Here is a 14,201-nt window from a genome sequence, read left to right as displayed (position 1 = left end):
GCTGACAAGTGTTGAGTTAAATGACTGAATATGAGATAGTGACTCATGTTGTTTTGCAGCCAATGTCTCAAAACCATGTTCACTATTCAACCAGTGGTATTCAGCTGCCCGATGAGCTTTGAAGCAGTCATATCCAGGTGACCATAGTACGAGGAAGTACATGAGATGTTCTAGACCTGTAAGAAGGACAAGTAGATACATTATTGATATTCATTATATTATATATACACTCCAAGTCTCCTGTAGTTTACGCTAATGAAGTCCACACTCCGAATCTAGAGATCATACTTCATGTCTACAAAGACTGTCCTTCGAGTTTGTCTGTTACCAGAAGGAGCCAGGACTATTCCAATTGATGAGCTTCAAAAGTCAATGAAGATCCCAAGAGAAGAACAATAACAGAAGAAAGATCTGGAAAGTTTCTCTCTCCCCTCACTCACCTTACCTTCCTTTAGCTCTCAATAGACTGATGAGCAGTAGCAAAACGTGCTGAAGGAAGCTTGAATATAAAATGGTGCACGACTTAATGCTACCTCAGTCGAGTTGTCATAGGGAATGATCATACTGCTGATACCAGCACTAATCATGCTCTGTGATCGTGTGCGACCACATGTAGTGTTTCGAGTTGAAACATTTCAAATTGATCTTAAAATCTTAGGACAAGATATACAAAAGCAGAAATCACTTGGTGCAGTCATCGTCAACACTATTGTCAGCTGCAAACTTGTATACTAGAATAGAGACCCTAATCGAAGCAATTTACCAAGTCCAAAACCTCCCCTGCTAAATCTGCTAATTTAACTCTGGGAAAATGTGATAAGAGAGAGTGCAAATAGAAGAGTATTGAGAATAGCAAGATTTGATAATCACAATGCACTGGAACATTAGAAACAGTGTTTTCCTTTTTCTTTTTGCTTTTCTTTTCTTTTTTTACTCCACTCTTGTTCTTCTCTCGCTCTCTATATTTGTCTCGCTCTTGTCTGGAAGATGTAGTGAGCCATTTGGGCAGGAAGTCGGAAACCATCCACAATGTCGAGTTCAATTTTGTTTGTCCTCGTAGTACTGTTTGTGGTAAATTGTAGGCTTTCATATATCAATCGTTCTCCTCGATCACTTGTTTCTGAGTCCCTTCTACAGCATGCCTTAAATTCATATCTTTGTTCCTAGCATTTTTCATCAAAGAAAGGGAATTGAAAGAGAATTGAAAGGCAACTACTGGTATACTGCACACATTATGTAGTCAACAATCTTCGGAGCGAAACAACTAAGGTTTTGAATACATCTTCAAGAGCTGAGAAATATATCCTCTTTTACAACATCCACGAGATGACACTTTACATAGCTAAGAAATCTACCGACATTTTGGTACAATTTCCCTTGATCCTTAGTTGCTCATGAATTCATTCCCACAATACTTACTGCTCAGGATAAGAAGCTTGACTACTCAAGATACTTGAATAATCTGACATCTGAATTCAACCCACTCCTTGTAGCATTCCAGAAAACTTTCAGACGGCTTTAAGCTCACAGGGACATGACGAGGCTGTCACTACATGAAGTGCCACTTGGTAATACACCCCGGTAAGGCTGTCACTCGCTGATTCGAGCCCTCACAGCCTCGACTGGCTGACTGAAGAGGCTGTAGTACGCCCCATGTGACCTGTCACACGATACCCTCAACCTTTCATACCCGCCTTACCCTCGAGGGTACACGTCCACCGTAGCTATTACTTTTCAACATCGCGAAGCTCACTTCGGACTAGGGCACATCCCCGTCTAGGGTTTGACGATGTAATCAAAAAGCAAATCCTTCTTGAGCTCACAAATAATAAGCTACCTTACGAAACTGCTTTCTTTTCAGTTGCCCAACCTCAACCCCACAAACATTGCAGACTTTGTTCTACCAGCTCGCCAAACAATTTCAAACCAGCTTGTTCTCTCCTTCTCTTCCAGTCTTCCAGATCCATCAATATCTTCATGTACGTACGTTATCATGTCTACCTATAGAAGAGCATTGACTGATCAAAAACACGAGCAGACAACGCCAAGATGTCCGACGGCAGCAGCAGCTTGTTCCTCCCACAGGAGGAAGACTATAACGACTTCATGGCCATGCATGACACCCCCGGCCCGCAGCCCGCCCGTCCTGCCTCGCCAAGCCAAGATGACCAGTTCGCGGCCGCTGGCGAGGACCGCGTGGGTGACTTCGCCAGCACCCTGAACGAGTTTATGGCGATGCATATCAGCACTGCCTACCAGGCAGGTTCTGCAGTCTCGGCTGCGGCGACGGCGGGGGGCCAGACCGAGGGCGTCGACGCAGCTCAGCTCGATGGGTCCATGAACGACGCTGCATATCAAAGCTTCCTTGATCTTCTGGCAGCCCACGCCAACCCACAGCACGCTGGCCCTTCACAGCTTGTTGACCCTTCGCTCGAGTGGGATGACAAGCGTCTGGCCCAGGAGGCAAAAGGCTGGCGGAAGTGGTCTGCTTTGCATCTGGTAAGAAATTATTCTCCCCCCTCGCATCCTACCAATGACCACAAAGATCACGACCGCCTCAGCACAATCAGTTCCAAACCCTAAACTTCCTCAATCTCCCAGTCTTGTTGCTAACGAAATGGTCTGTGTAGGAGGATCTCGACCCCAATGTCCCTGCTGAGGCCTGGTACAAGAGGCTTAGACAAGCAGCCTCCCACCTCGATCTCCCAGAATGGCCTGTAGTCGTGTTCGGTCCGAAAGACAGGCTCGAGAATTTGTTCAAGAAAGAGCTCGAAAATACTATCCGGCAGGGTATATTGGCCCCCCCCGAAACCTCGAGGATGTTTGTAGAACGGCAGAGCTGACACACATGTACTAGCCAAAGCTTCGTTCACTTGGGGTGCGCTGCTCACCATGACCTTTGAGATCCTCATGACGAAGCTTCAAGTGCTGCCCAAACCCGGGACCATCACCTTCGTTCGGACGTTACAGACACACACCCTCATACATTACAACGGTGGCGAATTCAACGGCGAGGCCCCACTGCTGGTCGCCCATGTTGGTCAGCCTCACTTCTCCGTGCGCAAGACACTTTACGCCCTGAACATCCCTGGGCGCTACAAGTTATTGGAGAATGAGGGTTATCGAAGGGTCAGCTCTTGGAACCTACTGGTCCCAGAGTCCCTTCGGCATTACATCATCCCCACCAACCAGATCCTCTTCAATCAAATCGGACAAGATACCATTGACAATCTTTGCGTGCTCGAAGGCCTCACTGAGGGTGTCATAAACAGAGTTCTGGTATACGCTCTTGAAGGAAAAGCCGATGAGCTCTTTGCGGACGTCGTGGAGCCAGAGAAACATCACGATGACTCGTTCCAGACACTTGTCCCAGGACACATTCTGTCGACAGAAGAGGGCGCAGCGCTCGACCTCTTATCCTTTCTCCAAGCTAGGTCAGTCGTAGCGCCAACCGAAGAACCCTCCAACACGCCAGCTCCGGATACAGCAGGAACTGGAGCGACAGATGCCGGAGCAGTGATGGCCTGTACTCAAGGGGTTGACGAGGTGGGGAAAACTGACGCTGAGCAAGAAGCTCGTGAAGCTGAGAAGAAGAACCGAAAGGCCGACAAGAAGAAGCGTAAGAGTCAGAGATACAAGCAAAACAAGAAGATGAGGAAGTACGCAGAGGAAGAGGCAAAAAAGGCCCAAATTGACCAAGAGGATCCCCATGAATGCGAGGACTTGCCCGCAGCAGGGCCTTCCATCGCACCTGCCCAGACCGGAACTTTGCACCAGTCGCAGCAAGAGTACACTGTGATCCACGAACCTATGACGCAAGGCGCCACTGTCGAGTCAAAAGAGGAGGGTCACCCCATCGAGACTGACAATGAGGGGAGCAAAGCTAGCAGCGCTGGTGAGGATGACCACGCCGTTGAAGTGACGAGCCACCAAACTTGGTCACATGACAGCGGAGAGTCACAGGTTGAGAAGTTCTGCGAGGTCGAAGATGAGGATCCAACGAAGGTTTCTGCAAAGCCTGAGACGCCAATGAAGACCGCGGAAGAGAAAGGAGGCCCAGAGCAACGAGTCGATTTTCCAGGTGGATGCGAGCCCGTCTCATACGAGGGAATACCTTCCTCCAAACCTTCGGGCAAAGAAACCTTCCGAGCTGCCAGGTGGCGCCCGAGACGCAGTCGACCGCGTAGCCAAACCCTACCAGACAATTGGCGCGTCCCAGAATGCTGGATATACCCTTTTCACACCCTGAAGACAATGCCTATCCAGCCAGTCAGGGGAGCAAGAGAGCAGAAACCTCTGCCACCAGCAGGCCCAGCATACGTGACCCAACAGGCACAGAACATCACAAGCGCCCTTCCAATGGGCCTCCTATTACCACGACCGCAACCAAACGTCGGCCAGCTTCCCCCGATCAATGCGTTATTGGACTGTGGACCAATCCCTAGTCCGCCTGTCCCTTTCTTCACCCCAGCCAATACGGTATTCCGCATCGCACCGGCCGCTAATCAACCCCTTTCCCCTGCCAATGGCTTGTTCCACGTCCTACCAGCCTTTGATCGATCCCTGCAGTTCTTCCCGGCCGATGCGCTGTACCACATCGCGGCGGATGCTCCTCGGCGTCCTTTCTACAACGAACTGTCCTGGCATGCAGCCGGCCCGCCTCTGGGTCAGCAGTATCACCCAGTCCTGCTTCCACGCTGGCAGTATTGCCCCGGTCCATACTTCGACCCAGCTATTGTTCACTGGCAATAGAGACACTACCGGCATGAAGGACTAGGCAGGCTGAGCAACACCAAACAACAAGCATGATGCCAAAAGGGAAGGTCAGACCACAAGAGAAAGGGGCAAGAACAGAGCAATACAAATGGAGAGGAAGAGGGCGAGGGAAGAAAGAGCCCGTCTGCAGCCCATGGCAGAACTTGATGCACTCGAAATCCAGTGGCTGTGAATATTCTTCTACGAGTAAAGGCCATACAGACAGGTGTTGGACGAAGAGAAGGAAGATGTCTCTCCCACTATGAGAGGCGTGTTTTCGCTGGAAAGACTTCTGTCGAGATTGGGGGATGGATATCCCTGGTGGCGTTGCACATGACGGCGTGAACAACCAACGCGACGACGGTGGTTGAGTCGCCAGAGACGACAGCGCGCAGGGCTGAGATGGGCGAGATGATGATGCCAGTGAATAAGATGGTTGGGGTTCAAAGTTCAGAATGAACATGACAGAAGTGACTCGGACGTTATCATCTGGAAAGAAGCAAATGCTGATCGCAGGAATGGATGCTCGCTAGAAAATTCGATGAGCCTATCCAACACATTTCGTATAAAGGCAAATTGACTGCGATGTCTTGAGAGTAGAGCAAGATCAATGATGAATTGCATACTTCGTACATAACGCCACTTTTTGAAGTTCTGATTGCCACCATATTGAGGAGACAATTTCGTCTGGTAGGTCGGTCTGAGAGATCTTTTTCGCGGTGTTGCGGCCAGAAGAAATAGCTCCTCAGTGTGTAGACCTGGTTCCACTGTAGCTAGCGTGTTGTCAGGCCAGGGGCCCTGCCAGGACAGATTGGTCCGTGCACATTTCCATGGATTACAGCGATCCAGGATCCCTGAAAGAGTAACGTCAGCGCTGGAAGTCGCAAAGTGGCCTCGCGATGCTAGCTACTGTAATATTACGCCAACAACAACTTCGTCTACTACACCACACAACACAACGCACCATACCAACCAACTCTCGAGACCTCTATGTGAGGGCAGGTAGCTGCTCTGCGGCATGATGCGCCGTCTCAATCTGCTACTTCTTGCTGGCCTGCAGCTGTCTAGCGCCAAGCAGCCCGGCTTCAGCATCCACGATGACATGCTGGCCTATCCTCAGGTGCGTTCTCCTTGCTCTGCAACTCGTGGCAAAGGGATGTGTAGCTGACGACAAGGGGCCCGCTACTTCCAGTTTGAGGTCGTCTTTACCGACTCCTTTATCTCCGAGCTGGATGCGCAGCGACTCGTGGAGTCCTCTAGGTCCGCCCAATCGACTTACACTGCCGACTTCTCCTCCCAGACCGACCTCACGAGCCAGATCCGCGAGTCCGCAGCGGCAGACAGCCCCCGAAATGGCGAGGCAGATGACGGCAGGCCAGAGGTCTCAGAGGACTACGAGATCATGAACATCCCACCCTCGAAATATCTCTGCTCCGTGCCGGTGCTTGCGCCACCCCCGGCGCCGAACCATACCGCCACCGAGCTGGCCAAGGCTGAGGAGGCACGCGAGCTGGCCCGCGCAAACAGCAGGGGGTGGGAGCTCATGAGCGGTCTCGACAACACGTGTCTCTATTATATATCGGGCTGGTGGAGCTACAAGTTCTGTTACGGCCACGACATCGTCCAATTTCACGCCCTCCCCAGTGGCGTAAAGGGGGGCATGCCCGTCAGAGACCCCAAAACCGCCGAGTATATCCTGGGCCGCGTTGAGCAGCGGCCCATTCCGAGGAAAAAGGCAGGGGCGAGACAGAGCAACACCGACAGCGAGCTGCAGACGGATCTGGACAGCGCGCAGAAGCCGATTGGTGGAGGCGACTCCTCTGAAAGCCGGACGCCGCCCAACACGGAGCTGCAGGTCAAGGGCGACCAGCGGTTCCTGGTGCAGCGCATGGAGGGCGGGACGCTCTGTGACCTGACGGGCCGCGATCGCACGATTGAGGTGCAGTACCACTGCAACCCTGGCTCCGCCAACGACCGCATCGGCTGGATCAAGGAGATCACGACGTGCTCCTACCTCATGCTCGTTCACACCCCGCGGCTATGCGAGGACGTCGCCTTCCTCCCCCCCAAGGAGACCCACGCGCACCCCATTAGCTGTCAGCTGATTATCGACTCCGAAGAAGAGATCGCCGCGTGGCGGCTGAGAAAAAGCATCGAGGCCGCCGAGCGCCTGGGCGTCGGCCAAGAGGAGGAGGAGCATGAACATGAGCAGGGCCCCAACCAGGGGCCAGGAGGATCACAGCAACAAGGCGATAGCAGGTTCAGAGGCATGGAGATTGGCGGCACTGTCATCGGCGGGAAGCGGCTACACAACACGGAAGACGGCCAGCCCCTCCCGAAGCTGAAGCCGCCCAAGGGTTTCATCCCGGGCAAGGGGCCCACAAACTCTGGTCCGGTGGTGGAGACGCTTGCCAAGGCTTTCAGCAAGTCAGAAGGTGGCGAGGTAGAGATGATGAGCGATGAGGAGCTGGAGGAGTTGAACCTGAGCCCGGAGTCGATTGAGCAGTTCCGCAAGGAGCTGGAAAGAATCGCGGGCGAGAAGGGCTGGGTTCTAGAAGTGGTCGAGATGCCTGGCGAGGCCCTCGAGATCAGAGGGATTGTGGACGATGACGACGACGAGGAGGAGAAGAAGAAGAACGAAGAGGAGGGTGAGGGCAAAGGAAACGAAGGCAGCGAAGAGAAGTTCTTCAAGGAAGAGTTGTAAGATGGATTATTCTGGCACTGAATCTGCCTTTTCACCAGCAAAGCAACAAGAGCATCTTCTATTTTCTCCCCCCGATGATTTTTTGAATGTAAGCTGCTCAACACGAAATTCAGCGCCTTGTTAGACTCCTTCATCAGTGATGTTGGATACCTGAACAACCAGAACCTCACAACACTGTAATGAACAGATCTTCTCGTATTGCGGCACGCAAAGACGCATAGTCACGGCTGTGCCAAAGGAGGGTGGTTGAACCAGGGACAGCATCGATCGGACCGACTGTCTAAGCAATATACCCATAGTAGCGTGTTCCTGAAAGCTTGAGGTCTTCACCAGCAGTGCGGCTCAGCGGCAGAACTCAGGGGTGTGAGTGGGTCGACGGGTCCATGAAGAGGGCTTGAGCCTCTCTGAGATCCCTTCTCCCTGCAGATCAGATGGACCCCTTGGTTTTTTGATTATTTTATGGGCTCTTTCGCTGCTTATAGAATAGAGAACGGGCCGAGCAGAAGAGGCGTGGCACGGCTGACACTGATGTATGGCTGTTGTGGCTTGCTTTCTTGGTTTGCATAAGTTCAAGTTCTGGCCTTGTCCTATCCTTGTTGTTTTTCTTTGGTCCTTAAATTGCCGCAGAGACGTTGACGACGGATGCTGCGAACCCGCCCAAGAAAACCACAAATAAAAAAACAGGCCATCTCACCCTGTCAAAGGCCTAACTCAACTCTTGAGAGGCATACAAAACCCAAAAAAACAACAAGACAATGACGATATGTCGCTCGTACCAGTGAGTGGGCAGGTTCCGAATCAGGTGACGATGATTTTTATTGTTCAAACCCCCTTGCCTTCTCACGCCACCGTTCGAGTCGTAAATCTGGTTGACTAGAACTATTACTTTGCCGTATTATGTCACTCACTATATACTTCATGCTACTACTGCTGCTACTACTGCAGCTGCATACTGCATAGTGCATAGCGTGGTACTGTGCTTGCTGTGGCCAAGTTAGTGTTGAGCAAGCATCACCACAACAAAATCTGAACCCTTGTAAAAATTCCCCGCATTTCCTGAATCGAGAGGGAGCGACGGCCCTCTTCAGCGGCCCAAGCGCTTCCAGCCTCTGCAGCCACAGCAGCAACAGGCAGTGCCCAACAACGCCAACACCGCCAACACCGCCAACAAACACCCTAAAGTCCGGCACTGTGCCCCCCTCCCGCCCCCCACTCTCCCAGCGTTACAGCGCCTCGCCCCCCTTACCCCTCCAGTCTTGGAGTGCCGCGCTGCAAGCCAGCAACCAGGTGGGCCCAGTGATTGGCGAGATCTCATCCGTGTTCCGCCAGGGCCAAAAGGCAGGCGCAATGCTATCCCATTCTCCTTCTCCAAAATCCGCTGCTTGCTTGCTCTCTTTGGCGCACACCCACTCCTTCCCAACCCTGGCACCATCGTCATTTGTCCTCCTCCACCCAACCACCCGACCCAGCAAGCAAAAGGGAAAAACGACGAAGGGTACACATACAGCCGTGTCTAACCTCGTCGACCTGCTCGTCCTCCCTCTGCTCTCCACCACCGTCGCCCGTCGCCCGTCTCCGCTTCAATCACCGCTGGATCCAGCAAAGCACCTCAGCAGCAAGCACAGCCAACCCACGGACACATTCTGTGGCCCCTCTATTGATCATCCATCCTCGAAGGAGCCCTTAGGTGCTTTGTTTGGTGGTGACGCTCACTCACTCACACTCATACATACACACAACAGCTCAGCTCAGCCCCTCTCAGAGTCTCACCCAACCCCGCTGCCTGCTGCTCTCATGACTCGCCCTGGTCCAGCGGCCACGTCGAGATGATGAGCAAAGCTTGAGTGAAGCGGATGTTCCGACCCCTGCTGCTACGGCAATAAACACGACGGATCACTGTGGCCCCTTCCCCATCATCGGCTCTTTGTCGCTTTTGTCGCCTATCGCCCTGTGCAGCCAGCCAGCCAGCCAGGAAAGGATGAAGACCGAAGACGAGTACTCTCCCGACCTCATCTCTGCCGTGCCGCCAGCCCCCACCGCCGACGCCGATGCCGCCGCTGCTGCTGCCGCCGGATCCTCCGAGGACCTCGACTGTGCCGCCACCGTGCCCTCGGGATCTGCACAAGACCCTTCAGCCTCGTCAGCATCTGCCGCTACTGGCCAGCCTAGTTCACCGAACAAGCCACAGCATCAGCCTTCAAAGAGGACAGTGTGCGACCACTGCCGGAGACGACGTATGTGTGACTGATTCCCTTACACACACACACGCACACACGTGCACAATCCCCTACCTCCCCTCTCCCTGGTTGCAGTCCCACCTCACCTCTTCCCTCCCCTCCGTCGCCACCATGGCGGGAACCTACTGTGTTATCTCCACAACAAGCTGTGTGTCCTGATGCCAGGAAGGGGCAAGGAGGGAAGGGCCGGGGGGGGGGGCGCGTTGAGTTCATGTGATCAGGAACTAATACATACCCTCTCATCATCACTTCGCCATGTCGATTGAGGTTCTGCCGAGCTGTCCTACACTCATACTGACAGCACTCACCAGGTATACGATGTGATGGACAGTTCCCATGCCAGCAATGTATCAATGCCACGTTGACCTGCAAGCGAGACCATGTTCCTCGAAAACGTGGGCCCAAACGTGGTCATGGTCGGGTCATGTAAGTGAGCCCTCTCTCACTCACTGCTGTCCACCATCCTTCATGCACCCGCCGTCCAGCACCCCGTCATGCTAACCTGAACCACACTAGCAATGAGTTGAGAGCACGAGAGTTCAAGGACAGTCACAGCAGGGACAACAGTCCGGAGCTGGAGCCCGTGTCTACCACCTCACAGGTACCACAGGACGTATCCTGGAGGAACAATGCTACAGACCCTCGCAATGGACCCGAGCCGAGGAGTCTCTTTACCTCGGACCAGTTACAGCCCCTTCACCGTCCACACCTCCAGCTCATCCCCAAGTGCGTGGACCTCTACTATGAGCACATCTATCCCATTATGCCCCTTCTCTATATGCCAGCTATACGGGCCATGATTGGGAGGCAGATGACCGCACCGGAGAAGAATCTTATCTATGCATTATGTGGTCTCACATGCATGCACATGTCAGGCAAGAGCCTTCATGTGGACGGCCCAGCATCGTGGGAGGATGCGGGACGTTTCTTCCTGGACGAGTGCGTGTCTAACAGGCAGTCGTACGACTTCATGGAAGACGCCTCTATCAGCGCTGTCATATCGTCCTTCTGGCTGTCGACATCGTTCTTCGAGATCAATCAGAACCGAAAATCATGGCTGTACCTGAGAGAGGCTCTGACCCTGGCCCAGGATATGGGTCTGCACGACGACTCCACCTACACCAATCTCTCTCCAGAGGAGGCCTTATGCCGTCAGCGTGTCTTCTGGATCCTGTTTGTGACGGAGAGGTGAGTCTCTAGACAACCCCTTAGGCGTTTCTGCGTCAACTCGCTCACGCCCAGCCAGGTCCTTCGCCATTCTGCGGAACAAACCGATCACTTTTAAAAAAACGCCATCGTTGCCGACGACGAGGCATGCTTACGAGTCCCCAGATATCCACACGGGCTTTCTACAGCTTGTGTCATCCTACACGCCTCTTGATGAGTCGTTCGTGTCAGCCTGGAACGACGGCTCCGATCCCCGTGTCTCTGCGACTACTTACCTTGCCCTGCAGAACCTGCTCGCCCAACCGCCATCTTTTCTCCAGCGCTCCCGCGCATCAACACCCTCCTCAGACTCTCAACCGGTCTTCTCGGCCCCTGTCACGGCAGCACCATCGGTCGCCGGCTCAGACGAGGAAGCAGATATAGAAATTGTGCAGTCTGAACCGACCGCGATCCAAAAGGCCGACCTCCTTATCACCCAGCAGTGGCTGCGCCTCATCGTGTGGCAGAGCTCTTTTCGGCAGAGCCTGTTGAGCTGGACCGCGCCCCACGAGAGCATGCATTTTGCTTTCCCCTTAGCCATCGCGCGGTCGACCGCGGGCGTGTTGCAGAGCCTGCCGAGTTCGGCAGTCGAGGTGCACGGCATGGGCATGTTTGAGAAGATCTTTGAAATCGGAACGTGGTGCATCAACGTGCTCGGCGCTATCGACCGCGCAAGCTCGACGGGTACGCCCATTAGCGGGATCCGAGGCACAATGGGTATGGACTTCATCGGGACAAGTGACCTCGGAGTGCTGGGCGTGAGTAGGAAGGGCGTTGCCATCGACCCGCTCGAGTTCTTTGTCCGCACCCTCAGCGCGACTCCGAATAGCAGGACGCAGTTTGCAGAGAGGCTATTGATGTTCGCACAAGAGCGACCGGGGGGTATGAGGATGGCTCTGACACCCTCACTGAACTCGCCCGTCCTCCCGCCTGAGGGCTTAGTGTGGCCCAGCTTCGAGACGGACATGGCGAACAGCGATGTGCCTATAGGCAACATCTTGGGTGAGGTTGTCAAGGACGAGACCGAGATGGACACTAGTGACAGCGTCTGGCAGACAGATGGCGCTATGAGTCTCGGTCCCAGCCCCTCTGTGCCAATGTCCTCACTCTTGGGCGACTCGATTCTTAACATCAACACGAGCTCCTTTATGCCAGGAAGTCGTGCCAACACCAGCAACACCAACGCATTTGCCTCAGGCAGTGGCACCAACACACCAGCCACAACCGATCAGCAGAGACAGGCCGCAGCCTCCCTTTCGATGCCCTCCCTCAACACCAGCATACCGCTCACAAATTGGGGCACTGACCTCAGTGCGGCTTCAGGGGACTGGTCATACGACATCACCAGCCCGACACTCGACTCGACGGCATTCAACAGCAACACCAATACCAGTGGCAACAATAATAATAGCGCATCAGCATATAACAGCGGCGCAGGAACGCCAATCGGGGCATTTACGCCAGGACTTTTCTCCCGGCAGGACTCTGGGGACAGTATATACCAATATCAGGAGAGGAGGCCGCAACCACCCTTCAGACCCGGGCTGGGTGGCGGCGGTGGTGGCAGTAGCAGCAGCATCGGGACGTCAGGTTGATTGACGGAGGCACAATGAAACGAATGAGTTAGTCGGGTAGCGAGCGACTGACGATTGGTTGGGTTGGGTTGGAAAGGTTTGGGATCTCTTTTTTCGATTTTCCTTTTCTTTTTAAGCGGTCATATATATATCTGGTGGCTGAGCTGGCGTGGTTCGGAAGCACCGTCTTTTGAAGCTGAAGTCAGAAGCGAAGTGCGTTATTTGATGGACTGATGTCTTTGTTCAGGAACAAGAGGAAGCGAGCATCTATCATCCATGGGACGCACCAGTTTTGGGAATAATTAAAAAAAAAAAAAAGTCGCACAATCCATTGTTCTAGCGACGCGCAGCAAGCCTTCCTCCGGATGTCCGATTCCTCGATTGAGAAACGATGACGATGGTTTATTGCGAGTGCCATCTCTTTGGAGCAGGCACAACCAGAAAAGGGGACGCACAACCAAAGGATCATGTAATGGGGGTTCGTGGAGATCTTGAAAATCTGGTCTGTCTGTTGTATGTGTGCTTTACATACTAGTCGTGTGTGGTTGATTGTCGGGAGCTTGAGGTTCAATGCCCTGATCCCCTACTCACTACAATGACCTGGTCCCCTTTACCACATCATGGCCACAGATCCTAACTCTGAGAACTCTCCAACAATCGGTCCTAGTCAATGGTGTACGACAGGATTGGGATGATGACCGTCTTGTTCGCAGGGATCACGCAGGTGGCGTTGTTATACGCATCCCTCGTGCAGGCGATTTCAAAGTCCACGCTCCCACTAGCCGTGATAGTGCTCCCATTTGTACAATCCCACGAAGTGATAGGGTCAAAGTCAATATGTCCAGGGCCAACAGCTGAGTTGCTATCACCAATACTGTGCCCCAACAGGAAGAAGAGGTATACATCAGTCATGAACAAGGCCAACGCGGATATTGGTACATTGATATTTGCAGACAAAGAAGGGGTCTCATCAAACTCACAAGTTTACATAATATGCTACCCCGCCACAAAACACAATACCGTCACCGACCTCCCAACGACGAATGGCCTGTGGGTTCGTCTCGGCGCAGCTCGAGTACCACGGGTACGTGGAGGCGATGCCGATGGTAATGTTGTCCGGGGGGCCATAGCCGGCCGGCTGCAAGGGGAGGCCGACGAGGCATGCTTCGAGGCCGCATTCGAGGCAAGGGCCGGCGTTGCTGTCGCAGGGGATTGCTTGGCCTGAGGCGGTGCTGTTTATGCAGACGTTGGCTGGTTTTTTTCCTTGAGAGGTTAGAGTGGGCGTGTCCTCTTTTTTCTCCTCTCTCTTCGTCCCGGGTGCCCGCTGGGGGGCGGGGTGTGGGGAGGATGGAGGAGAGAGAAACTCACGGACGTTAGACTCGTCGGCGCAGTCTAGGTTGTGAGACGAGTTGAACCATTCAAAGGTGGTCACCTCCCAGACGGGGATGACGTCGCATTCTGGTGGCGGTGTGAGACGTTGTCGGTGGTTGATAAATTTTGCTCTGGATAGGCGCAGGCACGAAAGGAGGAGGATGGCGGTGCATTTGTACATAATGAAGATTGAATGCTGGACGAGTAGGATTACTGTAGAGTTCTCAGACTGGAGTCCCTTGTCGAATATCGCTACTTATAGGGGTCCTGGAATAATATAACTCACTCAATTACGAGTACTTGCGAGGGAGTTGGAATCATCGTGAGGAATATCGTGTATTTAAGTATGCTCAA

The 14,201-nt window shown here is 53.3% G+C and overlaps 5 protein-coding genes across 5 annotated transcripts; 4 read left to right on the top strand and 1 right to left on the bottom strand.

Annotated features, from left to right (window-relative positions):
• Positions 1-2,049: 2,049 nt before the first annotated feature.
• M406DRAFT_68143 (uncharacterized protein) lies at positions 2,050-4,752 on the top strand (the record flags this gene model as incomplete). Its single annotated transcript, XM_040925147.1, has 3 exons — positions 2,050-2,499; positions 2,631-2,790; positions 2,858-4,752. 3 exons carry the CDS (start codon positions 2,050-2,052, stop codon positions 4,750-4,752), a joined length of 2,505 nt encoding a protein of 834 aa, XP_040776686.1.
• A 1,024-nt stretch (positions 4,753-5,776) lies between these two features.
• On the top strand, positions 5,777-7,375 carry M406DRAFT_228490 (uncharacterized protein; the record flags this gene model as incomplete). The annotated part of the gene is made up of 3 exons (XM_040915793.1): positions 5,777-5,875; positions 5,948-6,931; positions 6,965-7,375. Coding segments are annotated over 3 exons (1,494 nt in total), but the record flags the coding sequence as incomplete, so codon positions are not given.
• Positions 7,376-10,459: 3,084 nt separating this feature from the next.
• Positions 10,460-11,804, top strand: M406DRAFT_255756 (uncharacterized protein; the record flags this gene model as incomplete). The annotated part of the gene is made up of 4 exons (XM_040917054.1): positions 10,460-10,884; positions 10,943-11,222; positions 11,298-11,586; positions 11,653-11,804. Coding segments are annotated over 4 exons (1,146 nt in total), but the record flags the coding sequence as incomplete, so codon positions are not given.
• Positions 11,805-12,111: 307 nt separating this feature from the next.
• On the top strand, positions 12,112-12,824 carry M406DRAFT_322055 (uncharacterized protein). The gene has a single exon (XM_040919594.1). It carries the CDS (start codon positions 12,162-12,164, stop codon positions 12,495-12,497), a length of 336 nt encoding a protein of 111 aa, XP_040776683.1. The 5' UTR covers positions 12,112-12,161; the 3' UTR covers positions 12,498-12,824.
• Positions 12,825-12,950: 126 nt separating this feature from the next.
• Positions 12,951-14,145, bottom strand: M406DRAFT_356027 (uncharacterized protein). Its single transcript, XM_040923333.1, has 3 exons — positions 13,845-14,145; positions 13,457-13,727; positions 12,951-13,350 (listed from the first exon to the last, which is right to left on the bottom strand). Exons 1-3 carry the CDS (start codon positions 14,026-14,028, stop codon positions 13,140-13,142), a joined length of 666 nt encoding a protein of 221 aa, XP_040776682.1. The 5' UTR covers positions 14,029-14,145; the 3' UTR covers positions 12,951-13,139.
• Between the last annotated feature and the right edge of the window lie 56 nt (positions 14,146-14,201).

The sequence above is a fragment of the Cryphonectria parasitica genome (assembly GCF_011745365.1).
Source record: "Cryphonectria parasitica EP155 unplaced genomic scaffold M406scaffold_4, whole genome shotgun sequence".
NCBI lineage: Eukaryota > Fungi > Ascomycota > Sordariomycetes > Diaporthales > Cryphonectriaceae > Cryphonectria > Cryphonectria parasitica.
Note: the sequence above shows the minus strand (reverse complement) of the source record. Positions and strands in the feature narration are given on the sequence as shown.

Bases quoted from the DNA above. Each gene is read 5' to 3' on its own strand.
- M406DRAFT_356027 (XM_040923333.1), bottom strand. From the start codon at position 14,028: ATGTACAAATGCACCGCCATCCTCCTCCTTTCGTGCCTGCGCCTATCC. The intron at 13,728-13,844 runs GTGAGTTTCTCT...GAAAAAAACCAG, and splicing joins CGCCGACGAGTCTAACGTCC to CCAACGTCTGCATAAACAGC. The intron at 13,351-13,456 runs GTGAGTTTGATG...GTTGGGGCACAG, and splicing joins GTAGCATATTATGTAAACTT to TATTGGTGATAGCAACTCAG.
- M406DRAFT_322055 (XM_040919594.1), top strand. From the start codon at position 12,162: ATGCCCTCCCTCAACACCAGCATACCGCTCACAAATTGGGGCACTGAC.